Source organism: Corvus moneduloides, chromosome 1 (genome assembly GCF_009650955.1).
Source record: "Corvus moneduloides isolate bCorMon1 chromosome 1, bCorMon1.pri, whole genome shotgun sequence".
Classification (NCBI taxonomy): domain Eukaryota; kingdom Metazoa; phylum Chordata; class Aves; order Passeriformes; family Corvidae; genus Corvus; species Corvus moneduloides.
Genome location: NC_045476.1, coordinates 102031542 through 102058955, shown reverse-complemented (window position 1 = coordinate 102058955; position 27414 = coordinate 102031542). Strand labels below are relative to the sequence as shown.

General features: G+C 40.4%; 1 protein-coding gene across 1 annotated transcript; it reads left to right on the top strand.

Annotated features, from left to right (window-relative positions):
* The first annotated feature begins 232 nt into the window (after positions 1 to 232).
* GALR1 (galanin receptor 1) lies at positions 233 to 14711 on the top strand. Its single transcript, XM_032120520.1, has 3 exons — positions 233 to 1059; positions 7555 to 7620; positions 12259 to 14711. Exons 1-3 carry the CDS (start codon positions 358 to 360, stop codon positions 12574 to 12576), a joined length of 1086 nt encoding a protein of 361 aa, XP_031976411.1. The 5' UTR covers positions 233 to 357; the 3' UTR covers positions 12577 to 14711.
* The last annotated feature ends 12703 nt before the right edge of the window (positions 14712 to 27414 follow it).

Below are 27414 nucleotides of genomic sequence, written 5' to 3'. Positions count from 1 at the left end.
GGCAAGAAAGCCCCACCTCCCGTTTCCCCGAGGAGACGTTCCCGGGGAGCGGAGCTCCCGAAGCAGCGCGGCTGCCAGCGCGGGGGACGCGGACACTCGGCGGCTCGGCGGGGCGGGCGCGGCGGGGCGCGGGGCCGAGGCGGGCGGAGCGCTGCTGCGGGGGGCGGCGGGGCTGCCGCGCCGGCTCCGCTCCCGCCGGCGCAAGCTGCGCCCAGCTCGGCGGCACCTCCGCGCTCCCCTCCCCGCCGCCCGGCGCTGGTGGGGCGGCCGCCCCGGGCTCGCCGGGGTCCGCGGTGCCGGGAAGAGGCGGCTCCGCGTTCCGCCCGCGGAAACTTTGCCCGACGAGCAAGGGGAAGGATGGAGCCGGTGGAGCCCGCGGCGGCGCCTCTCAACCTGTCCCGACCCGCGGCAGAGACGCCCCGCGGGGAGTTCAACCTCTCCGGGATGCCGGAGGCCGAGGGGAAGCCCCTCTTCGGCATCGGCATCGAGAACGTCATCACCTTGATCGTCTTCGGTGTGATCTTCACCCTGGGGGTGCTGGGCAACACCCTGGTGATCACGGTGCTGGCGCGGAGCAAGCCAGGCAAGCGCCGAAGCACCACCAACATCTTCATCCTCAACCTGAGCATCGCCGACCTGGCCTATCTGCTCTTCTGCATCCCCTTCCAGTCCACGGTCTACGTGCTCCCCACCTGGGTGCTGGGAGCCTTCATCTGCAAGTTCATCCACTACTTCTTCACCATCTCCATGCTGGTGAGCATCTTCACGCTCTCGGCCATGTCTGTGGACCGGTATGTGGCCATCGTGCACTCCCGGCGCTCCTCAGCCTTGCGTGTTCCCCGCAATGCAATGTTGGGTGTGGGGCTCATCTGGGCACTCTCCTTCGCCATGGCCTCACCTGTGGCTCACCACCAGCGCATCTTCCACCGTGAGACCAGCAACCAGACCTTCTGCTGGGAGTTCTGGCCCAACCCACGCCACAAGAAGGTCTACGTGATTTGCACGTTTGTCTTTGGATATCTGCTCCCACTGCTGCTCATCTCCTTCTGCTATGCCAAGGTGGGGCAAATGTAAAAGGATGGGGGGGACACAGTGGTGGAAAAGGTGTCCATGAGCCGTAGGACCATTTCTGGGCATGTGGAAGGACTTGGCACTGTTGGGAAAAAAAGGAGCAGGGGTGAGTTTGTGCCACAAAGGGAGAGGGCAGGTTTTATAGCTAAGGGATATCTGAGGGGGGACAACATTATGTTCAATGGCACAGAGAGGTCAGAACAGGGATTGCACGGGGTGAGTTGGGGGGTATTCTGGCAATTACTGGGGTCTCTCTGTCAGATTTCCTTGTTGCAGAGTGCTAAGAAGCCCCAGTGCTCTGCTGCTTTCTCCATCACCATAGCTTTTAATTTCTTGCAGTGCTGTATGAGGAGTTTGGCTTAATAAAGTACAACAAAGCAACAAGTTGTTCAGGCTTCAGATGAACAGATTGTGTTTCTTTAAAATGTGCAGTGGACTTAAAAAAGACACAAATTACCTGTTTGGTGTTAAGAGCATAAGGTGCATCATGCTGCCTGGTCCCTGCAGTGCAATGTCTTGCCCAAGTTGAAGTTGATGAGAGATTTACCTCTGACTTCAGCAAAGGCAGGTGGTTCTAGGGAGCAGGGCATGAGGACCCAGGTGGGAAAAAGCAGTAAGTAAGGGTGCCTGAATACAAGAATTTAAGGACTTTTCTGCTTAAGCAAGGTGTCACATTTTTCTGGAGTAAAAATTGCAGCCTTCAGTGTATGATCCTCTGCTTGCTGCTGAACAGGATCTGGAGCACCGGGTGCTACCTGCTGAGTTACACAGAGATCCTCCTGTTTCTGTGCCAGCAGCCCTCAGTGGCAGGATTTCTCCTTAGGCAGTGATTTACATTTGAGAGGATAGGACTGCTCTTGCAAATAAGGACTGCTTAAGTGTTGAGAAGTCAGTTCTTCAAATTACAAGTTCAATAGGTGTACTTGAAGTACTTAATTTGAACAAGTAATTTTATGTTCTGCTCAGTTTTATATATGTTACATCAGCTTATCTGTGATGTGCAAATTGAGGCTATAATGTCATCCAAATCTGATGAAACTAAGGCACGCAGAACACAAAGGACAACATTTCTAAATTGCTGTTCATAGTGGAACAAATCCAACCTGGCAAATGAAGAAGAAACACGTTTCCATGCATAATCCAAATCCTGCTTTCCCTGAATGAATATGCTGGTATTTCATCTACTGTGTTGAATATGACTGAGCTGTAGCGATAGATCATCAGTTTGAAGAAAGTATTACACAGTGCAGGGAGAATGTTACAGAATGTGTGCACAGGGGTCTGTCAGCTACTAGTTCTTCTCTTTTTCAAAGCCCAAGCATCTTCAGTTTCAGCATCAGGTACTGGCCTCTGAAGTCTAATTATATGAGAGAAGATTAAAAAGAAATCTTTCAAAATTAGCATAGTCCTGTAGAGTATAAGCAGGAAAAAAGCAAGTATGCTTAACCAAAATATATGCACAGCAAATAAAACACACCATGTCATTACAAAGTACATCTACAGAAGTAGATCCCTCAATGTTAGTATGAATGTGTTGTTCAAAAGAAAAAAAAGGCAACAACCCCCCCCCCCCCCCCCCCAAGCCAACAAAAGCCACTCTATGTGAAAAACATGCCCGAGAACAAGTTCGTAAAATCAAGACCACTTGAAGTTACAATGAAATCATGTGCTTAAGCTATTGCCAGGCTAGGATCTCACCCTGGCTTTGTGATGTATTTTGAGCCTGTATGTATGATCCTGCTTGCCATGGTGTAGGGCTGGAGGAGCTAACCTGAAGGGATGAATTTTAGAAGATACCTAGGGGTTAGCTGGTATTCCCATCAATGTCAATGTAGCTGAAAAATGCCATGACTTTTACAAAGCTATCAAAGGTATTTGTACCCAGCAGCTAAAGAGTCATTCCTGCCTTCATTAAGAGCCACTGACAAATCTCCAACTGCAATATTTTGGGATGGGGGGAGTCTTCTCTTCTCAGGCTGAGCAACCCCAACTCTCTCAGCCTGTCTTCATAGGAGACATTAATCTCTGCGTTAGTTTCTTATGAGCTTCACTGTTTTTCATGAACTGTGGTTCAGCGAGATAACACAATCTTCTGATACAGTAAATTAAGACAAAAGAGACTCATTTCTCTATTTGAATATATTGCCTTTTCCAGACTCCTTTAAGGCAGTTCTGTTTCTTTCATAAACAAATTGCAATTGAACTTTCAGTTTTGAAAGTCTCATTTTTTAACCACTCTAATAGGGAGCCAAGTTCTTTCTCTCTCACACACACTTCTATATCATATTAACAGAGATTTGTATTTTCCCCATGGATAACAATGCTGTTACAATGTACAGAACTGCTGAAATAGTGCCAGGTATTTGTCCTCCCAAAATATCTCACATGATACACTCTTCAGGCAGAGATTTATGAGATCATGCTCTGTGTCTTATGTGTACAGCTACCTCTTTTCTCTCTTCCACAAGTAATTTTTGCTTCAGTTTCATCCAAATTTTTGATAGAGGAGTGAAAATATGAGAAGGAATGATACTTCCCTAGTTTTGTGAGAACAGCAGACAATGAAGAAGGTGGAGAGTCTCGGTTAGCCTCTCTCTCTTTTCAGAAGTCAGTTTGCACTCAGCTGTTAAGTATCAGACAAGCTGTAAGGGAAGAAGTCTTATGTACCATCAACCTATGGAGAAGACACCTTTTTGGGAACACAGTAAAGAAGTTGTAAATCCATAGGAAACCAGCTCTTGTTGCCTCACAGAACTACTCTTGAAAGAAGCCTACTACATCAGGGAGAGGAGCAGTGATTATGTAGTGATAAGTTGAGTCTCAGCATTGCATACTTACAGACATCTTGTGTTCTGACTCTTTTATTGCTTTTCATTGTACTTGCTATTTTTTCTAATACTGACTTTTTGTATATGTTTTGTAACACTGCTACAACATTTACTCACTAGGATGTTCTTAAAGGGTAAAGTGATAAATGATTCCCAGTCAGCTTCTAACAGTTGACATCTGCTGGGGTTGTGCCATGTTACAGATAATTTTGGGTACCTTGGTTTTTCAAGGATTCAGTCCTTGAAAGTCAGGCCTTTTTCAATCAAACCTCTAGGTTGGACACCTGTAATTATTAGCAACATTTCCTTTTATAGTATGTAATGTTAAAAGCTTTCTTTAAAGCAAATATGTCTTGCCTTAAGAATGTTTCCATTATTATCTATCATTCTGAACATTCTGAATTGATGACATGTATGATTTGCAGACTTGGTTAAAACTAAGCCATAAAAAGTAAGAGCCTCAATGTAAAATGCAAGCTTATCTGGCTTCGGGTATTATATCTTAAATTTTGCTGAGCAGCAGGGGGAAAACTTTATTAAACTGTACTGAAAGAGAAAAATAAAAGGTATGACACAATAGTCACACACTTACTTGAAAGAGGGTGAAGGATCTCTTGTGACAATAGAAGTAGCAGCATTACTTTAAAACATGGACTGCAGGCAATGGCACTTGAATGTAAATCAGGTTCATACTACAAAGATGGTTCAGAATGTAATGCTTACATTATCCACAAAACAAGCTGTTCATTCTTGCTAGATAGTGACCTTGTGCAGGCTTTCCTTCTGCATGTTTTTCAATGGCTGATAATGAGGGTGTAGTCAGTGGAATGCCAGACAGTAAACATGGTTTTTAACAGTGTAGACTTCAAACTTTCACAGTGTTTGGTAGACTTACGTGAATAGGCACAGATAGTTGAAGTTATTTTCTTCACTCCTGTACTGGAAAAATCTCTTTCTCGACTTTATTTGGTCAAAGTCCTCAGTCAGACCTCTCAAGCCATCTTGAATGTAGTTTCTGAAACAGCAGGGGGAAAAGAATAACCAAAGAAAAATTTTAAAAGAAAAGGGAACAGAGGAGAGGAGAGGAGAGGAGAGGAGGAGGAGAGGAGGAGGAGGAGGAGAGGAGGAGGAGGAGAAGAGGAGGAGGAGGAGGAGAGGAGGAGGAGGAGGAGGAGAGGAGGAGGAGGAGGAGAGGAGGAGGAGGAGGAGGAGAGATCTGTAGGGAAAATGAAGGGCCTGAGTCAAATGTCATGAGTGGCAGTCATGGTCATACAATCTGGACCAGACTAGGTCCTACAAGTCTCCTTACACTCTCTTACACAACAACATAATTTTCTTACCACAGCACCCCACCCTCATCTCCAGAAAGCAGGGAAGCTGATCTCTGAACAACAGGTACATGAAATTGGCGTTGAAAATATTACATCTTATGAGACCAGGTTGGGACCTATTTTTTAGCAAGCTGAGTATTTAATTCCATGAGTTAAAAATGCACATGGAAATGTATTAGTGGATATTTTGAAATAACATCTTAAGAGAAATAGCCTGAGACAAATTAAAAAGCATATTGTAGAAATATTGTTCATTCAGGCTATTAGAGGAACAATTGATTATTCACTGGCCCAGAGGAGAGGCAATTTGAACAGGGTAGTGGGGGATTGTCTTCGATTTAGCTTGTAGTGTTTGTGCATAAACATGGCTCTTTTTTAATACTCCATGACATTCTGTGTAGGTCTTTGAGAGCTGTTCCTCTGCTGTTGATAAGTAATTGCATTTTGTCTATTTCTCTTGCTGCTACTTTTCATGCCATCTGGTACAATACTACATAAAGCCAACATGTTTTCACTGCAAATACTTATTTTATGAAATGTGTGTGTAATCCAAAAGAGGGGAAGCTGAGAAGGTTCATTTGAAGGTTATAATCTAAATTAACAACAAAACCCTCTGCCACCACCTCCCATCCCCCTCAAATATCCAATCTAACTGTTTTGTCTACTGCATCTTTCTTTGAACTGGAGAGAGATGCAATGCAAAACTTTGGGCTAAAAGTTTCAGAACAGAAGAAAAAAAATGTTTGTAACTTTAAAAAAGATTTTGCAGTTCTGATTCCTGGGAAGAGTTTATCTGACTTTAGTTTTGGTCTGTGAGAGAGAATCACAGAACAGTGCAGTCACTGGGTAGCACGTGATGGGATTTGCAAAGGTCCAGTAGAAACAGCCCACCACTGTAAGTTATGTGAAGGGGGTATGATAGATGAAGCAGCAGTGATGGGAAGTGAACTTAATTGCGTTCCTCCCATGCCCTTTTATTTGGTTTTATGTTTTTCACTGATGGACTCAGCCATTCAGCTGCTTTGTACAGGGGGATGGCAAGTGAATAAAAAGTCTGTGAGCCAGATGGTGATCTCCTTGGTCTTCTGCTGAGGTTCTGTCCTTTCCTTTGGGTCTGCTTCATACTTAAGAACAAAGAAATGAAGTCAAAATGTGACTTTCTCAGGGAAAGCCCATTTATTTTTCTCCTGCTTTTCCTTAGCTCAGGTTAGCCTCGGAAAAGGCCTGGATAGTGTTTCCAAATAGGAAGTGAATGCAGGGTGAGTCACATGTTAGTGCACAGATAAGCACAAATTATATCTCTGCACTCACAATATTAAGTGGTTACAAGTAATTTCTTATTTTTATTGTTGTTGGTGGTTCTCTGGTAGCTAAGAGTAGATACCTAAAAATGCAGTCTGCTGATGAGCTCTGGTTATTCACAAATACCATCTTACTTCTTTTAATTCAATATGTATGTCTCTAAGACTCTAATACCAGAGTGGGATCAAGTCTCTAGATAATCTTGACTGATGTCTGTCCTGGTAGTGATTAGCTGTGCATCCCAAAGCAGAGAAAATACCCCCAGATGATATAGAAGAATCTGAATTTGAACCCTTTTCCCCACCTCAAGATCTCTATGCATCCTCCATCCCAAACCTTATGTGTAAATGATTACGTTAAAATTTGGACCCTGCTCTTGGATGATGAGCCTTTTTGTGACATATTTTTAAAATTTACTTGTGAAAGACGCATGGTGAGTATCATCACATGCCTCATGTGTCATGCCTCGTGTGTCATGCCTCATTTTATTATAAATTATTTTTGAAAGCCTAAGCTTCTTTCAAAGATCAAAACTCCTAACATCTTGATTATATTAATCAAGCATCCGTATGAAGAAAGCAAATTATGCAGGTGACTCAGAAAAGCTCTGACTCAAAACCCACACTTTTCTGATGTTTTTTACACACACTAAAGGTCAATCTAAACCAACAGTCCTTGACTTTATGGAAGAAGAGAGATTGCTAATTCTATGTGCAGGATAGGTTTCCATCTGTTTCCTTGTTAATTTGTGATATATATTTGTTATGTAATACATCCAAATATTTGTAAAATAATTCAGTTGTGGTCTGCTTCATATTTGTTGGTTCACACAGATGCAGATAGATAATTCCTTTGGTTTTCCTACTGTGCATGTTTGAAACGTGTAACTTGGTTCAGCGATGCTTGTAAGCAAATCATGCAGTACTGGAGAGCATGAGAGTACTCTAAGATACATGGGTTTGAATTTTGTTTGAATAGAAAGTGGTGAAATATGATAAAGAGATGCACATTAATCTTTTCAGGTTCTTAATCATCTGCATAAGAAATTGAGAAACATGTCAAAGAAATCAGAAGCATCCAAGAAAAAGGTATGATTCATTCACTACTAATACTTGTGCAGTGGTTTGGCCCAAAATACTCATTACTGTTTATCTTCTGTGAGATAAGAATTAGGAGAAACGTAAAGCAGGCACCAACTTTGCAAGAATATAAAGAAGTTTATTAACAGACCTAAAAGAAGGAAAAAAATCTCCCACTGACAATGTGAAAAGACAACCCTTAAGATGTTCAGTCTGTTTACCACTTCCATAATAACCTTGTTCAGTCCATTTAGAAAGAGAAGTCTCTTCTTGCTCGTGCTATGAATACATTATCACAACGAGACAGCCGCCCACTTCCAAATATTGTTCAGTCCATTTAGGAAGAGGTCTCTCTGCTCACATGTGAGTCCTTTCCCCCGACTTGCAGCTTTTCCCACAACTGCTTTCGAGGGTCCACTCCTGAAGTTTTTTGGGGTGCAATTTTAAGGTTGAGCCATTCAGAAACAAAAGTTCTCTTCACCCATCTCTGGGAGCATTTCATCTCTAAGAACAGAGGCCCTTCTCCTTCCCTGGGAGCAAAGGGTCCTCCTCATCTTCATCTCTAGGACTATCTCTGGGAACATCTCTAGGAACTGAGGTTTTCTCCTTTCCCGTGTGGAGCAAAAGTCCTCATCTGGTCCATCTCTCCCTGTCCAAACTTCTCATGAAATTACAGCTGCGTCAGCATCTGCCTATCTCAGCGCAGGTGCTTTTGCTTACGAGTTGAACACTCCACCCCCCATATCTTCATGAAATTACAACGGGATACTCTGATATATCATAGCTTCACAACAGACTTTCAGCTTTAAGCATCTCCTTTCTCTCTTCCCTCAGGTTTTCAGCTCTTCACAGCAATAAAAGGGTTAATCTCACCTCCGCCTTGCGGCTGGAATGTTTCTTATCGAAGTGGAGAGGGGGGAGAGCCGAGCCGCTCCGGCTGCCCACAGCAAGGCAGTGGGGGGGGTTCCACAGCTGGAACAGGTCCATGGCTTCAGGATGGCCGTGGCTCAGCCCGGCCTGGCCCGAGCAGGGACTGGCGGGGCCCACTGGCCCCCACACGGGGCCCGCAGCCACCTGTGCCAGCGCCGGAAATGAGAGAGAGAGCTGGGGGGGGGGTTGTGTATTCTTAAATGTGGATCCCAGAGGCGGTCACAACTTTAAGTGGCTTAAAGAATTGTCCATATTCACACTGGCCAGCTGATAGGTTCTGTTAGGTCATAGAGGAAGCTGTAAGCGCCCCTTTGCAAGGACATCCCTTCCGGGAGTATGCTTACTAACCCATGACAACTTGTTCGATTGTACTTTAGTCTTATGGCTAAGCTAATTTGGTATTATATTGCTTGTTACTAAAGATGAAACAGAGAGAAGAAATTGAAATTAAGTATTCAATGAAGTATTCAGTGTCCCTCTGAACTTAGCAGATAGGAATCTTTTCTGATCCAAGTTTTCCATCACATTGCATCAAGCCATTACCTGAGATCCTAATACTTGGAACTTCAGAGCATCTGAAATTTAGGCACAGGGAGACAACCTGTCTTTAGTGTTAATTTTTTTTTTTTTTTTCTCACAGGCATTTTCCCCTGACTTGTAAATCATGGGATTTTTATGTTTTGTTTGTTTTGGTTTTTTTTAACTAGCTGATTTTGTAATGTTTCAGTGAAGAATTCCTAGGCTGTATGAGGAACCTTTAAAATGAAATTTATTGTGCTTCCCAATAGGAGTCTAATAAAAGACTTTTAATGATTCTCCAATTTTTCTATTGATTTTCCACACAACGTTTTCTTCTCTTACATTCAAGACATAAGTTACGTACCGGATACAAATAGAATCATGAAAAGTCTTTAAAGAAGAATATAACCTTAGAACAATATTTGAAAGATGTGTTTATTCAGAGAATTTGTCAGTTAATATAATGTGGTTGTGATTTTTGAGCAGATTTGACCACAGTAATCATTTGACTAACTTCTCAGTTTATAGATGTGGAGGAAAAACCCCTTAGGCTGTAGCTCTTCATTTAATCTGGCCACTATTTTCATACGGGCATGCAGACTGTCTGCAATGTAAATGAGATATACATGGACTCAACAGGAAATAAGTACTCTGTTATTTAGGCATTCTCTATTTTTTAAAAAAATATCCTACTCAATAGATTTTGATTCCTAGAATTAAAAGCATTATGGCCCTGACTCAGTAAAATAATTAACATATATACTTTTGCATTTAACGTTGTCAAGGCCAAAGGTGCAGTTTTCAAAGACGTTTTGTACATTGCCATCTCTCATCTAAGTTATTCTCAAACTGGAAATATCTCTGCATTTCCTTGAACAACTAATTCTTAAAAATTGCGGGTCTGACTAGGAATTAACTTTCCTAGCTTCAGGATAAAGCACTACAGGCATGATCAAGACTGCTTGGATGTATCAGGGTTCAGTGGCCAAAGAGGAAAAAGAACCAAAAAGCCGTCCAAAATATTTTTTTGCCTTAGAAAAAGAGTTTCTAAACCTAACGCCTATCTCATGTTTTTCAAAATAACCCTGTCTTCGTTAGTGTGTTAATGCTCTCTCTGGTTACCATATTTTTCTTCTTTTCCTTCTACTGTCTTGTGAAGAATGCATTTCAGGTGTAATTATACATTTTTTAGCTTTATTCAAACCTTGATCAACATTCCAATAGAAGAATCTAAAAATAAATTCACTAGCTGTGTGGGAAAAAAATAATGAAAAACATTAATTTGCCTAAATTCTATTTTACATGCTTTTTGGTCAGAAAGCATCAATATTAACATCATATATTTCAGGTGGGTTTTATTTATTAATGCAAGCTCCCAGTAAGTAAAAAAGAGCTGCTTTTTAGTGATACCTTGTTTGCAAGACAAACTGATGATTTTGGAAAGGTAAGCTCTAAAGTTAGGCTTCAGAGGAACAATGGGATAAAGCAGATGTTGTGAGGTTTCCTAATAAAAAAATTGCTTATTCTGCAGATATGAAATACTTTAAGTAAAAGTTACAAGAGACACATTGTCACCCTCTGCTTTCAGATGCCTTGGTTATTTTTTCTTAGAATTTTGAACAAACTGGAGTAATATGCCTCTTCTGAAGTAATTGTGCATATGGTATCCTGAAAATTTGTTTTCACTTGGAATATTAAACCACTGAATACATCAATCAGAGAATAAACTGTTCGTAATTTATGCAGTCTTGTTAGAACACATTCTCCTGGTAAGACCTGAAAAAGAAAATATCTCTGTGGCTGTTTTAGAGGCAACTGACTTAAACTCTACGGAGCTAAGTAGAGGAATGGCTTGTGAAAACAGATGATTGCTTTAGACTAAACAAATTATATTAAATACAAACATAATGTCCTTTGTTTTCCGTTGTGAGATTATACTGACCAACAACAGCATTTGTCATAAGTTATTTTGGCCTGTTGCCACAGAAATGAAAATGTTTTTCCTGTAAATTTCTCTTTGCTAACTCATGTTCTGATTAGGTAGGTCAGTCTGAATTACTACTGAGCATTAATCAGTCCAAAAAGTATAGACCAAGTTCAATGAACTCTACATATTTTCCGTGGTGCAGTATTTATCACTTTGTAGCCACTGGGTTAGTTTTGGCTGTGAAGAAGACGCTAAATTATCTGAAAAAATAAGTTATAAAGTGTTAATGTAGTAATTATAATGGCCCCCAATAGAATATGCTTTGGAATTATTATTAGAATTCTATTTGGAGACTTATTTAGTTGAAAGAGATACTTGATAGAGGAGTAGATATTAATTAGTTAGGCCACTGTGAAACGCTAACTCCTGTTTCTGAAGTAAGTGAAAACTAAATAAAATATTGACAGTCAAATTCCACTGTTCCCTGACAGGACTCCTTCAGCACCTGAAGGGTCTGTACCAACTGATTCTGGAGCTGTCAGAATGGATGTAATGAAATTAATGGTCCTCTCATAAATAGTGGAAGTGGAGTTTGGAAGCAACACTGAGGATATTTTTTGTTCCATTTTTTAATGTAGTGTTTGGTGGTGAACTTTCATTTCCAGATTGGTTTTGATAATGTGCAATCACCAGAAATTTCAAGCCCTTACTTCTTTTTTTTCGCTAATTGTATCTCAGAATGTTTTTGTATGACTCTCCTACTGGAAATTCTGCGTTTAAAGGAGACACTTTCAAAAAATCCCCTGCACATTTAGTAACCACTTGAGAAGCTCTAAGCTCTTCCACCAGCTGCCTTCATGTATAATAGATCTCTCTTGAAATTTTCATCAGAAATTCTTGTGCACTGTACTAAAACTTGAATCCCAAAGACCCTGTTGTCATTATTTTACAACAGGCCTAGGTCCACTTCAGAAAAGTCTAAGCTTTTGTGTAGGGGTTTAGGAACATCATTCTTTACCGTTGAGGAAAGTTGCGCATTTGCACTTTACTATGACATTTTCCAAGGCTGGGATTCTCCTTGTAGTAGTTCACTATGCAAAATAAAGCACATATAGGTAATGGGGTAAAATCAGTAACAAATATTCCAGTGTGTTCCCTGTCAGTATACTTTTTGTTCTGTTTTTTTCCCCAAAATAGTAGTTTTGAAGCAGGTTTAAAGCTGATTCTTTGAGTGCTCATCAGACATATGTGTTTTCCTTTCCTTGTCTCAGACAGCACAGACTGTGTTGGTGGTGGTAGTGGTTTTTGGCATCTCCTGGCTGCCTCATCACGTGATCCATCTCTGGGCTGAATTTGGAGTTTTCCCGCTGACTCAAGCCTCCTTTCTCTTCAGGGTAACTGCACACTGCCTGGCTTACAGCAATTCTTCTGTGAACCCAATCATATATGCATTTCTATCTGAAAATTTTAGGAAAGCCTACAAACAAGTCTTCAAATGCCAAATTGGTAATGAGTCACCTCTGAATGATGCTAAGGAAAATAAAAGTCGGATAGATACACCACCCTCTACTAATTGTACCCACGTGTGAATGTTGAGAAACCCTGTGTGTTGGCTCTTCCTTTCTGTGAACAAAACACCAAGAAAAAAAAGCACAATGAGCTTTATCCTGGGTTTATCTTGATAAAGCTAATTGGTATTTAATATAATGAGGTTGCATTTGTAGCCAAAGTTTGTGAAACTCATATGAAATAAACCTGGGATGATCCTTTGCATCTTAGATAACTTTGTTAAATAAAGCTCTTGGACCTTTCATATATATTTGAGAAAAAAAATGTTGAGGTGATATGTCTGTATTCTTACTCACTAAGCATACAAATGTACAAGATGAAGATATTGATGTGGACAGTTAATTTTCTGACATCTTACTCCATGAAAGTGAAAAATGGATAAATTTTCTGTCCTACAGATAATAAATATTGGACTACTATCATTTCAAAGATGAAAGCTTTTGTGCTCTCTTCAGATTGTTTTGAGAATGCCTTTTTTCTTTTTAAAAGTAAACATTGGCTCTGATTTGGAGTTGGAATAAGTTGTGTATGCCTTGAGGCAATTGGAGAGGAAATGCTAATTCTACCTGTTTAGCTGGTTTTAATGTGTCTTACTGAGCAAGGATGGACTGGTTTTCCACTTCCTATGGCTGCCTTACTGTACACACAGGACTTCTGTGTACACTGTATAAGGGGTTTTTTTATGGCCTGTATGTAGTTGTATCAAAATGAGATTTGTGTCTGAGCAAGTCTTTTCTTCATGTGCTGCATGTGCACGTGTATGGATGTTTTCTTAATTTCACAGAACTTGAGATGGAGACACAGTTTTAAATGTGCGAAGTATACACGTTTTAAAATACCATGTTCTGGAAAGCAACTCTAGACAATGCTTAAGGATTCAAAGATAGCATTCCCTTAAGAGTTGTAGGTGAAGCTTGATATCATGTAGTTTTAAATTGGAAATATAAAGAAGGTTGCATTTAAATTAATGCAAAGTACATAATGTAAATGGTACAATTCTGCAAATTCCTAAATAAAATTAGTAGATTCCATAATTTTATAAATGTACTTAAAATGTCTTTAGGTGGTAAATCACTAAAGAAATAATGGAAGAACACTTGCTCCTTTGAAAACATTCTTTCAGCTGGAGTAAGACATGATCTTACCTTTTTTTATTAATGACCCATAGGCTCATAGAGCAAATCAAATTAAAGGAACCTCTGGACATCCTCTCAAGGCAGGCATACTCTCAGAGTTGTATCACTTCCTTGTCTCAAGACTTGAAAGCTTCTAAGGATCGCCATTCAACAATCTTTTTGGAGCAACCTGTGCTAGTGCCTAATCACCCGTCACTAAAATATTTTTCCTCTTCCACAGCTGGGATTTCCCTTGATGTATCTTGTGACCATTGCTTTCTGCCTTTCGCTGTGTACTGAATTCTTTTTTCTGACTGACTAATATGTAATTTTAAGATGGCCATTGAATTTCCCCTCAGCCTTCTCTTCTGAAACAGTGTGCTGCTCTCAGTGTCTCCTCAGGTCCCTGGCTGGATCAGTGGCCGTCCACTGCCCTTCCTCCAATGTATCCACCCCTCTCATCAACTGAGGTATTCAAAACTGAAGGGTGTGTTTCAGGTGTGGGCTCACAAGCACTGAGTGGAGTAATTGCTTTCCTTGGTCCCTTGGCTGGTTCTTGCTAATACAGCCCACTATTATCATAATTCATGGCTGCTGATTTATATTTAATTTCTGCTTTACAAGCACTCAAGTCCTTTTCTGCAGAACTGCATTGAGTCCCAGTCCAAGTTTCAGGACTTGGCTTTGGGCTTTCCTGAACTTCACGCATTTGATAGCTGTTACTTCTGCATTTCCTGCTTACCAAGGGCCCTTTGAAAGGTACACCTGCTCTCCAGAATATCCACCACTCCCCCAGGTTTGGTATCATGTGGAAAATTGCTGAGAGTCCTGCAACCTTCTCTGGTCTTTGAAGATGCTAAGTGGTGTTGGCCAGATGCTCTTTCAGTTTCCTTTTTCTCCACAGACTTGCTTTAAAAAAAAAAAAGAATTCCGAGTGGTGGAATGTCAGCTACAGAGGGTTAGCTCACAGAAAAATATCTATGTTTATGTGTCCGTATTGTCTGCTTGGAATCAGTAAAAATATCAAAGACATGCTATTGCATGTGTGGTGTTTGTGTCCGTTCTTTCATATGAAGAGACCATTTGATGGTATTGCTAGGAACACTACATAAATAAATAAATCTTTTAAAAACCCCTCAGTTGGAAAAGAAGGGTTTATCTATGCAGGGAATCATTTCCTGGGCTGGGATTGAGGTTTGGAAACTGCCTAGAAAGAAGTTCCTTTGAGTTTTCAGATACTCATTACCTTAACACTCAAATTATTAAAGCATTATCAGACTTCAGCTGAATTTACAACATTTTAGGGAAGTCTACAATTTTGAAAATTGTATTTTTTGTTTTAAAATATTGCTATTTTATGATTTTGAATAAAAATTGCAATGTAAACATATAATTGTATAAACAATTACAATAACAAGATGAGTTTATTTTTTCATCTGGAGAAGAATTTTTTCCTTAGTTGTACACAGTTTTAAACCTAGGTGCTTGTTAGTAACGGAGCTACATCTGCCTGAAATTTTTAGGATGAGGGAGTAGGAGGGTGGGGACTGCAATAACAACTACTTAGAAAGGTCCCACCTTGTTCCTGGTGAGTATCAGTAAAACTTCCACCTGACTTTTCAGGGAAACTTTAAGAAGCAGCTGACACTCCAAGGCTCAGCTTCCTGCCTGAAACATGCGCCTTTGTTGCTCCATGTCTCTAGTGTGACTTTGTCATACTCAGCTGTGACACAAAGGTTGTGACTATAAAACAGTGTTAATGTGTGCTGTGAACTGTGTCTAACCTTTGAGCAGCTGGACACTTGGTCAGAAAGGTGTCCTGCCACAGAAATGGCTGATTTGGGTAAAAATCAGGGAATGACTGCTAAGATCCCCTACAACTGAGTATTTGCTTTCACGTTCTGAGCTTGTTGGCAGGGATTGTTGTTTCTGGTGGAAAGCAAAGGAAAAGTTTCACCTCATTGACTGGCTTAGTATGCTTTTTTACATCTTTTTCTAACCAGAAAGGTTGATTTCAGTGTATATGAAGTAAAGGCAAGAGAAAAAAAGAGATTTGTCTGGCTAGACCAGAGGAAATAATCCCACTGAATTCCATCCTGTTGTGTGACTGAATATGTTACACTGTAAAAAACAAAATAGGCAACAGGAATGTTTACTCAGATTCCTCTCAAACTAAGACACTGCAGCAGGTTTCTAACCAGGTTTGCATTGTATACATTTTGCATTCTGCTTTGCACCACTTTTGCCTTAAAAAGATACAGAAATCTCATTAAAAGAGATAAAGAAAATATTCCACCAGGGTTCTTAGTGCCGTGTTTGCTCTGCCTGACTGTGGGTAAGGTGTTGGAGGTGTAATACAAAAGATTACAGCAGCGCTCTCCTTCCACAAATAAAGACTAAAATACAATTTCAATATATGTGTGTACTCAGATGTACACTGTGCACTGCTATACATAAACCAGATTTAGGATCCATAGCCAAAAACCCCCAATTAAATGGCACTTGGCCAGCATACTGTCCAATACGTGCTAACATGCAGAAAAATGAAAGAACTTGTGCAACTTTATGCTCGGCCATACTGCTTCACAGGTAATTGTATTTCCCAATTGTATTGAAGAAAGGAATCTTATTAGTTGCAAGTGAAGCTGACATTTAATTGCTGCTTCTGAGTCATTAAACTACACTGTTGTCAGTCACAAGTACGTACTAAACACGGTATGTAGTAATGCAATCATTCATAATTGCCTAAAGATCTTGTATCAAAACATGTAGAATTTCTTAACAATTTTCATATGTCTAAGGTTGCTAATGAAATTTTATGCTGTAATAGAAATTACAAAAATATGCCCAAACTGGCTGGAATTATATGTAAAAAACATTATGATGGCATAAGAAGCAAACTTAAATTTTGTAGTTGAGTATTCCCATCTGCAATCCTAATATTCTGTCGCAGTGACCGCTGCCGCCCACTGCCCAGGCTAGCTCCAGCGGTGTGTGACAGGAGTGGGGAGCAGCTGGAGGCACAGAACTTTAAAGCTGCTCCTCTGAAGCCTCAGCTCTACCCTGCAAAGCACTGGCTCCAAGCACTGTGGCAGTCGGCAGCCCTCGACGAAGGGAAAGATAAAAAGTAGCAGGGAGGCTTGCCACAGGAGGTAATCCAACTTTCTTGAAGGGTATCCACAGGGGTGGAACAGGGGGAGTAACCCAACTAGGGCCCAATAGGCGGACTAGGAGGGAGGGATGCTGGAGGGAAGGAGTCACATCTGGTCCAATGGTCTTGGTGGGGGGAGGGAGAGGGGTCACATGCCCCAATGGGGCGTCGAGGTTTAGCGGATTTCCAAGAGGGGAGGTAGCCGAGGGGGCAGGGTCTCAGGGGATTGACGGGGACCATATAAGGGTAATTAGGGAGGGCTTTGGTAACAGGCGCAGAGCAGTCCAGAACTTTGGGAGGAGTTTGGGCGATTGGCAGGGAAGGTACCAGAACAAAGGGAGGGGATAACCATTTTTGGGAGCACCGGGGGAGCGGCTTGGGTCTGGGGCAGACCAACTGGGAGTAGAAGTGGGGAAGGTAAGGACGAACCATTAGGGTACAAAGAACATACAAAATACAATAAAAACATTGCATCACCACAATATTCTTTCAGTATTTTGTGTGATGAAATTAGTTGGATCTATGAGCATTTAAAAATTCTTTTAAAGTTTTTTAATTTTTCCAAATTTGAGCATTGAAAAAAACCATATTTTTAAAACCATTTAATCTTTAGCAAAATAGGGCATTTAAATGACATACTTTAAATTATGGTCTTTGAGCTTTGTATTGCCTTTTACTTTGTATGCATGCATCTCTTCCTTCAAACCTCGACTTTATTATTTTCATAATTGATTATATCTCCATTCTCAAAAAATGGCACAATCTCCAAGAGATAAACATTAAGCTTTATATATTTAATGTTGCAGTGAAATCAATTTTGCTTTAAATCTCATGTTGTAGGGAAGGATGGGGGTCTCTTTACAACATAATTTCGTGAATACATTATTTTAGAGATTGTTATCTTCATGGTTGCTTCACAGTGTGGTGTGACACATTGAACCTAATGCTATTTGTGGTATTTTGAGAAAAGAGGACAGCAGAGGAAAGAACAGCTTGTAGCATACAGAGCTTGTGTTAGTGTTCTGTATTCATTTCATGGGCAAATGTCAAGGACCAAAAAATTAAAAATCTGTGTTTGTTTCAATGTGTAATGCATGTAAAGTAGCGTGCAGTTGTTGTGAGATATATTGTACTTTGCATGAATTTTCAAGGAATAGTTCCAATAGGTCAGTACCATCTCTTCTTGGCTCTGTTATATGAGATACGAATTGCTTTTCTTACAAAATGTTTGCATTATACTTAAAAACAAGCAGCATCTTTGGGAAAACTTCCAGAGAAAATAGTGTAAACATAAAACTGAATAGAGTTTGATGGCTAGATGTCACCAGGTGTTAAAAATTTAACTGATATAAAAAATACTCTGATTTGCAAGTACTTAAGTGCAGGAGGCATGGTCCTTCATTCAGGCTGGTAAGAAGTCTGTTGAAATTTATGGAATTCATTGATATTCCTTATTCAATTGTAGTTTAAATCTCTGTAACTTATGTATAGTTTAAGAGACAGATAAATAGAGCCAGATCCTTTGACTATGAGAAAAAACTGAGTTCTTCAATGATGTAAAGTCCAAACCTATTTTGCAAAAGCCTGTATGTGGCTCCACTTTTGGAAGAAGGCAGTCAGCTTGGTGCATCTTTGTGTGTATATTTGCTTTAACATTGTTCAAGGGCTATTTCAATACAGTTAAAATAGCTAGTTGAGCACAAAACCAAAATACAATCAGTTTTACACCTAATGAAAACCTTTTAAACCAAAAGTAAATGCTACAGCATGGATTTAAAATTATGTGCACTTTATCAATTTTACTGTGCAGTACTCAAGAATCCTTTGTGTATGACATTTGTAGAAATGTTGGTGCACCTTGGCCAGATACATTTACTGGATGAAGGCTGAGGTCTCATTTAATAGAAGTGTTTCCTTAAGGGCACCATTCTCCTCTCGGAAAACTTTATACAATTTCCATTGCATGGTCATTCCATTCCTCCTTAAACATTTAACCACATCTAAAATTTGCTGAGAAAAATAAAACCTCTCCTCTAGTAAGATATCATCTGAGCTACATAGATGTTTCTGGCAATACTTGTTAAGAATTTATCAATTTGTTGAAGTTTAATATTAAGATTTTGGAAGAAAGCACAAAATTACTGCTAATGTCTTGTAGTTGTGACATTAACAGTAGAGGTCATGGCGTGACAGTTCCTTTACATTGAATTTCACAATTTTGCACAAGTGAACTGGTAGTTTTAATATAGTAAAATGAAAAGTCGTACATTTAGGAAGGAAGAACATGAGTTAAAAATTTATTTTTGTACTGGAAAATGATGAGTCTGAAATTGCCAATGAGCTAAACATGACCTTCAACTCTGTAACTGAAATGACCTGCATAGCCCTGGAGTCCTGAATTCAGAGGATATTGGTAGTGAAGTTGAGCCACAGGAAGCACTGCTGCATGGGGGGGCTTTCACAAAAACATTTCCTAGAGCTTCTTAAAAAATGCCAAATACTCCAGCTGAAATCTGTTAGCAGCTCAGCAAACTCCTCTCCTAACTAGACAACGGAGAGAAAATATAAGGAAAGGCTCATTGATCAAGGCAAGGACAGAGAGAGATGACTCACCAGTTACTGTCATGGGCAAAATAGATTTAGCTTGGGGAAATTAGTTTAATTCATTACCAATCAAATCAGAATCGGATAGTGTTAAATAACCCCAAATTTCAAAAATGCCCTCTCCCCACCCTTCACTTCTTCCTGGGCTTAACTTAACTCCTAATTTCTTTATCTCTGCACCCTGACCAGGACAGGGGCACAGGGAATGGGGGCTGCAGTCAGTTCGTCACACATTGTCTCTGCCACTCCTTCCTCCTCAGGAGGAAAACTCCTCACACTCTTCCCTTATTCCAGTGTGGAGTCCCTCCCACCGGTGGCAGTCCTCCATGAACCTCTCCTATATGAGTCCTTCCCATGGGCTGCAGTTCTTCACAAACTGCTCCAGTGTGGGTCGTTCCCATGGGGTGTAGTCCCTCAGGAACAGACAGATCCGCAGGTGGTCCCCCATGGGATCACGGGTCCTGCCAGCAAACCTGCTTCATTGTGGGCTCCCCTGTCGATAGGGCCACAGGTCCTGCCAGGACCCTGCTCCAGCATGGGCTTCCCATGGGTTCAGAGTCTCCTTCAGGCATCCACCTGCTCCAGCATGGGATCCTCCAGGGCTGCAGGTGGATCTCTGCTCCACCATGGACCTTCATGGGCTGCAGGGGCACAGCTGCCTCATGGTCTGCACCACGGGCTGCAGGGGAATCTCTGCTCCTGCACCCAGAGCACCTCCTGCCCCTCCTTCTTCACTGACCTTCAGGGCTGTTTCTCTCACATATCCTCACTTCTTCCTCGCACTGTAGTTGCCATACCCCATCCCACCCCCCTTAGCTATGTTATCCCAGAGGCACTACCACTGTCGCTGGTGCACTCGGCCTTGGCCAACAGCGAGACCGCTATGGAGCTGGCTGGCACTGGCTCTGTCACACAGCTTCTGGCACCTTCTCGCTGCAGCCACCCCTGCAGCCCCCCTGCTACCAAAACCAAGTGACATAAACTCGGTGCAGAGGGCTATTGTTAAGAAGTGCCCCAATAACATCACGTTGCTCTGTATACAGACAGAGAAATACCTGATGCTCTGTGTCTCTGAAACTAGCGGGTGAGTTCACAAGGTCACATACAGTGAAATTAAGCTGTAATGGTTAAATCTTAATTAAGAGGAAGCCTTTACATTAAGCCATGGATACAAATAACCTGAGAATGCTTAATGAGCAAGTGTAATATGTTCATCTTGCTTTAAATCACATCTGGGTATTTCTTGAAAGGTTTTATGTATTTAAATCTCAAAATATGGACTAGGTGATAGCACTGCTGTAAGGAAAAAAATGCATCTTATGTAACAGAGTATCTAGACCTGACGATCGCAGTGGCCCCTTCTGGCCTCAGTCTGTTTGCATTCTTATTTCTGTAATTAACAGTATGAGAGCTACGCAGATAGGAAGAAAAAAACACGACAAAACTCAGCTATTATTCAGTCAATTCGTGATCATCTAAAGATGTATAAAGAATGACTCCCCAGGTGGGCTACACCTTGGAAAGGTCTTATGATGATTAAGAAATCTGATTGAAAACTCGCATATGCGTTGCCATTGGTAGAGGAAGAAGGCAAATGATGCTGTATGTTCTTCTCATCTTGCTTAATTACTTTTTGCCATAATTACTCTAAATGTAATCACTCTCCATTACTCCTGCATAGCAATTTATTTTTTCCTTGGCAACTACGAGCTGATGTTTGCTGGCCCATTACAAACACCTGCATTTCCCTCCATAAATTGTTGTCTACGTTTTTACGAATCTCTTGCAAAACTATTGGAAATCTTTACAAGCTAGAGCCTCTGACAGTAAAGTTTTCAATTCCACCTTGCTTAAATGAAACATTATATGTTTATTGAACAAACATAATCTGCCATGATGTTTCTGATAGAGCAGTCAACATTTTGGGCAGATTTGGACATGTTGTGTGACAGATAAACCTGACTAATTATGGGTGTCCTATGTGAGTTTTAGAAATAATAGTTACAAAATTGCTCCTGTCATGAATTCTGCTCACTTGCAATAGTTGCACAACGCTCTGATCGTGGTATCCTGTCCCTTTGGAGGGGTGGCCCCCTAACCTGCTGTCAGCGGGCAGCCTTTGCTGAGGATGCTACATGGTCAGGCCAGCACCTCATCCCATTTATAGCTGTTTCCCAGCTTGCCTACCTGCCATGGTTTGGCTTGTTGTAGGTGGGAAGGCTGATGTGAATGTGGGCTTAGCTGTTCCTGAGACTTCTGCTTTCTCCTTACTAAAATATATACAGAGCAGGGTTTGTTCTGTGTTGTATTTTGTTTTGTTTTCTCCTACCCTCAGTGCTACAAGAGAGGAGCAGAGAGACTTGTTTGTCCTTCGTAAGTAAGCATAACTGGATCTTGAGAAGCAAGAAAACCTCTTCTGTACTTTCAACCCTGAAATCTGTGACAGTGCAATATCAGAGTGGCCACAGGGAACATCCTTTCTTCCTTCTCCTTACCTTCTGTCATTTGCCACTTGAAGTGAAATTCATCTTGTTCTAGTTATACAAATAAGTTACTCCCACAGTTCCATATCTGTAAAGACAAAATGAATTGCTATAGATTTAAGGATATCCTGGTAGTCTGGCCTGATGCACTAATTGAAAATTAGCATCTAATTATTAGCCTCAGAGAAGGAGAAAGAAGGGTAGGGGGAGAGGGAGTAAATGTTGAAGACAGTTGTGTGTGTGAATGGAATTACTTATGGTCCCACCTTTCAATCTCTGCCTAGGTAATACTTAGTGGTTTGTAGGCAGTTTGCTGCTATAAGGAATGCAGAATCCTCTGGACTTGAGTAATTTAATTTTTTTCATGTATTTATCTCTGCATGTCTGTAATAAACCTTGCAGGATCATATTTCTCTTAGGTTGCCACTTGTTGCTCTACAGTGTTATCCTGAGATGTGTTTTCAGATTTCCTTGCATTTATATATTTATATGAAGTTTTAAATATTCTTTTAAACTCCTGTGATGATATTAAAACAAAAGGGTTTGTTTTACCTCCAGTTCTGCAGACACCTGGCCAGAAGGCACAATTCATGTATAAATCACTACTAAATATCTGGGGAAATAACTTAGTGGCACTTGAAATTATTATTGGGGCAAAATGAGACACAGCAAGGATGTTCAAATATGAACCTAATTTTCACTGCAGTATTACACCTTATAATAATGTGTGACACCTGATTGGAAAAAATACTTATACTATGATTCCGTGCTGGAAAAATTCTTTGTGTAAAAGTAATGCAGAACTGCACCACGAATATGGCTTAAAATATTGTTCATAAAAATGCTCATGATCATTTTGCTATGGATGAAATAATAGGTGGATATTCAGGATATTTTTAATCACAGGCAACTCATTAAAATGGGCGAGGGTTGGTGTTTTGCTAATTTTGCCACATCCAAATGTAATGTCAATTGAACTAGAATTTTGTATTTAATTTTTTTTTCATTAGATTTAATTAATTTATAAGGGCAAGTTTTTCTTCCTCTTTATATAAGACAGCACTATTATCAATTGTTTAGTTGAGTACAAATGGAAATAAACGGTCTTTCCTACTTCTACTCTGTATCTTACAGTATCTCCCTCTCCTAAATATACTATTTAGACACTTTTCCTACTTTTCACTGGTGAATACTGATTTTCTTGTAATTTGAAATCACTTCCATCTGTGTAAAAGAACTTGGTAATGGAATGGCTGCTTCATGGCTGATAAAAAAAGGAAATTATTCTAGGAGGAACTATGTTGTGCACATTATTTTGTTTGTAAAATTTGACTTAGACCTTGTAATTGGAATCCTTTTCTTATGTATGAATGTTATTTGCTGTATTTCATTCTGTCTAACTAAAATGATGCAAACAGATCATATTATTTGCTTGATGTCTCAAATTTCTAAAAAAATTGTGTGTCCTAGTCAAATTAAAGCTCATGGCACTGAATGCCTGTCCATGTCCTGTGTTTCTTTTCTATAAAAACCCCTCACTGTTATTGAAAAATTTACTGCTTTTAAATTACTTTTATCCTTCTAACAATTACTGCTTGAGAGAGAAAGAAGAGGGAGAATATTTGTAAGACTGTATTTCTAAAGCCAAGAACTGTGTTACACACTATTTTAAGAGGCAAAAGGGTAAATTAGCAAAATGCAACTATGGGTGAAACTGATGTGTTACTGCTCCATATTTATGTAGACAACTAAGTTGAGGACATCCCTTGTACATCCATTAGAAGGATGTACTGAAGCATCCTTTACTGAAGGAAGTCAAAAGATAAAACCAGGAATATGTAACAGTAAAAGATCTCGAACGAAATAAGTGGGATACTGGGAATGCCAGCTGTCACTGGGCATTTTGAAAGTTCTCCAGCATGAAATTTTTGGGATGGATCACTACGTGATTTAGCAGGTCAGTAAGTTTTCCCACCAGCCATAGTTCTGTTATGACCTGTAATTTATTTTGCCTTTTTTTAAAAATCTGATTTAACTTCCCAGGAAGTTAGGGAGTCTTTCTAATTATTTTGGTGGAAATCACCTCTGACTTTCTCCCACTACCAAATAGTGTTCAAATTGCTGTTTCTTCAGTCTTCCACCATGCTGCAGAACGGTGTTTTTGTGAAGACAGAAAATGAAGTATTCTCTAAGGAAGAAGAAAACCTCCTGATTAGCCTTTAAGGTCATGAAATCTGACCTTTATGTCAGGAAAGCTGCAATGTCTGTCAGGGTGAGACTTGACCTCATTTGCTATTTCTTGAACAATACAAAACCAAGGGCTTAAGTTCATCCCTGGAAACTCTCTGGAAACTCCCACTGCTGCAAAAAGCAAAATGAAAAGTAACGTCTCATTTTTAAAATGTGTAACAATTCAGAAATATCTAGATAATGCATAAACACTCCATCTCATTGTTCAATATACACTGCATATAGAATAGTTATTTCTAAAAAACAGATCAAATGATTCCTCAAAAAAACCCACCCTTGGATGTTAGCATAAACAATTAAGTTAAGAAATTATTAAAAAGCCTCTTAGAGTGGCAGCCAACAATATCCATCAGAGTTTTTGGTCTAGTTGCAGAAAGGCAGACATATGCCTTCATCTCCCTGTTTTCTGTATTTTATCTTAGTATTGCTTCAGCTTTTACTTTGTATTTTCTGCTTACTTTGCTTTCCCTGTATGAATCATAATTTATTTAAAAAAATCAAAATGACAGTTGTACAGAACTAGTCATTTACAGGCCTGATATAATTATTTTGTATTAGAAGTATACTTTTACATGTAGCATTAATAGCAATAGTCACAATTTCTTGCACCTGCCCCTGAATTCTGTTGAAGTGTTTGTGAGCTGTGTAAGCAAGAGAAACTATCAGTTTACCCAAATTTAAGTGACCAGCCTACGTCAAATAAAGTTTCCACAGAGACATCAAACAGATGTTGCCAGAACATCTCATTGTGTGAGCGTTATCATCTCATTAGGAGCCCTGAGATATTCTGTTCCATTAAACCGGGAGCAGGCAGGCTGGACTAGGTGTCTGAAACATTATGTAGCTCTGTGTGTCTGTTTACTGTGCTTGGTCATGCCTAATCCTCACTGCTTCTAATGAGGTTTTTCATGAAGTTAATTGGATTGCGAGGTTTTGCCTCTAAGAGCTGTGTGACTGCAGTTGCAAGTCTGCTCTGGTTAAATCACTAAAAGCAGGTTCCTGCTGCATTCTGAAAGCTTATTTTGGTATAGCTTTCTTCAGAGGTTTTTCTTTAGTTATTGTTTTCTATTTTAACTGCTTATTGTTTGTCCAAATCTGCTTTTATTGATGTTAAAGAGAGTATTCTTTCTAGTGGTGGGTGCTCCATCCCTGGAAACAATCAAGGTTGGACTGGGCGGGTCTTTACTGCAACCCGATCGAGTTGAAGATGCTCGTTGCAGGGATGTCCAATGAGATGACCTCTAAAGCTCCCTTCCAACTCAAATTATTCTGGATTGCTTTCAGTGGGATTAATAACAGCAAGAAAATGGTGGTGTAAGTAATGCAATGGACCAGTAGCAGTGGACCAGGACCTGCATGCCCTTGGATATGATGTGTCCCCTGATATCATCCAACACTTGTAACAGAGAGATGGGGCTGCTGTCCTCTAAGAGACTCATGAGGAGTGTCTCGCCTTCTTCCCAAGCTCCTGGAGACAGAGCTCTGACAATACAGACTGTCATTGAGGTCCTGCACAATCTCATGTGCCTAGTGCTGGAATGGTGTCTTCTGATGCAGCAGCTTTGGGGGACTTTTCTGAGTGACTAATGCAGGCCAGTTCCTCATCACTCCCATTATTTTTGACATACCTTGAAAATTTTTGCCTAGATTTTTTTCTTCTGTACAAATATAGCTCACAGCACATCCTAAACAGTGTGCCTAATACATTTTGTTAATTTTTTTGGAGTGATGCTCCTGAAATCCAAAAGAAGGTTTACACAGTCCTCAATGCTGTCCTTTCAGAGGTAAACAACATGTTCTCCCATACACTTCTTAAATCAGGGCCATCAAATCCAAGAATGCTGGGTAAGAAATAATGGAAAGGATTAGCAGTACAACTGTTATATCATACATCAGCAAGTCATTTGGTATTTTCAACAAATGCAAAATTATTTATTGGCTTGCTAGGCTAGCTGCTAACACTTACGAGCTTAGCAACTAAGTTACAGAGTCAGATGAATAAAAACATGTTTTGGAGGAAAATATTTTGGGGACTTGTAAAGAGAAACAAAAAATGAGATCAGGATTGATTAGGTTATGTTACAGAGGAGAATGCTTGAAGAATACAGTATCTCTGTGGTGAAAATATCAGCTCAGCATGGAAAATATATCCATGGCTTTCTAACAATTCTGTGGGCCAAAAATTTATTTTCTGATAGTTTCTGTGAAACCCTCAACAGTTAAATTAAATAGACCCATTCCTACTTAAATCTAGTTGGCTCATATCTTTTGCTTTCCCAAATATTGTATGTTTAATCTTAATTCACTCTTCCTTTCCTCTGTCAAATGTAGATGTAAAAAAGCTCTTTGACCCAAATTGTAGTGTCTCTAAAATCAGAGAAGACAATTAAAATGAAAGCCTGGTAATCATGGAAAATAAATCTTAGAGCAGTACCAAAAAATACTGGGGTCAGATGTATCTCAAAATGTCATTTTTTGTACTTTTTCCTTTCAATAAGACCTTTGTTGAAGCTATTGCCTGGGTCACCTGCAAAGGCACCTTATTCCTGCCATGGAGGAAAGTGTTGCTCCTCCAAGGTCCTTAGGTTAGCAGTAACAGCACAGCGGTGTGGGATACCCCAGGGAAACCTGATTGTGTCACCTGCCAGGCACAGACCACTCCGGTGTGCCTGGGGTGGGCAGCTGCAGCAGCTTTGGCTGTCAGCCGTGGCCAGGCAGGGCTGTAGAGACGGGGCCAAGCTGAGCCTGACTGATCCTGGCTCAGGGTCCATGGCCAGGCAGGGTCAGGCTGTGGGGAACTGAAGACTGGCCCTGGTGCAGCATCCCTGGAGCAGGGGCTGACAGCCCTGGGGGTTGAAATGGGGGCCTGGGCCACGGGCAGGTGAGGGGGCCCCCTGGGGTTGGGCAAGGAGGGGCAGGGCTGTGGATGCTTTTGGGACCCTGGGATAAATAATCAGCATTTTCGTTTGCAAACTCATCAGCACTTTAACCAGAAGATGGAGCCTGAAATTAACTTGTGCTAATGATACAGAGCTGACTGGAAAACTTCGGAGGAATGCCATATAAACCCTGTGTAGTGGTGACAGAGCAGGTAGGTCCAGTGTATTCAGACCGATATTAATATACATTTATTCCATGTAAAATCTCCAAATATTCATTGTTTAGTAGGAGCTGAGAAATAATTTTTAGGGATTTGAATACATAGGACAAAAATATTTCACAGTTGTAGCATATAATAGACAAAATATGCTATAT

What these genes read in the sequence shown, in the direction of transcription:
- GALR1 (XM_032120520.1), top strand. Translation starts at nt 358, where the DNA reads ATGGAGCCGGTGGAGCCCGCGGCGGCGCCTCTCAACCTGTCCCGACCC. An exon ending in TCTCCTTCTGCTATGCCAAG is followed by an intron (nt 1,060 to 7,554) that starts GTGGGGCAAATG and finishes TAATCTTTTCAG; the next exon opens with GTTCTTAATCATCTGCATAA. An exon ending in CAGAAGCATCCAAGAAAAAG is followed by an intron (nt 7,621 to 12,258) that starts GTATGATTCATT and finishes TCCTTGTCTCAG; the next exon opens with ACAGCACAGACTGTGTTGGT.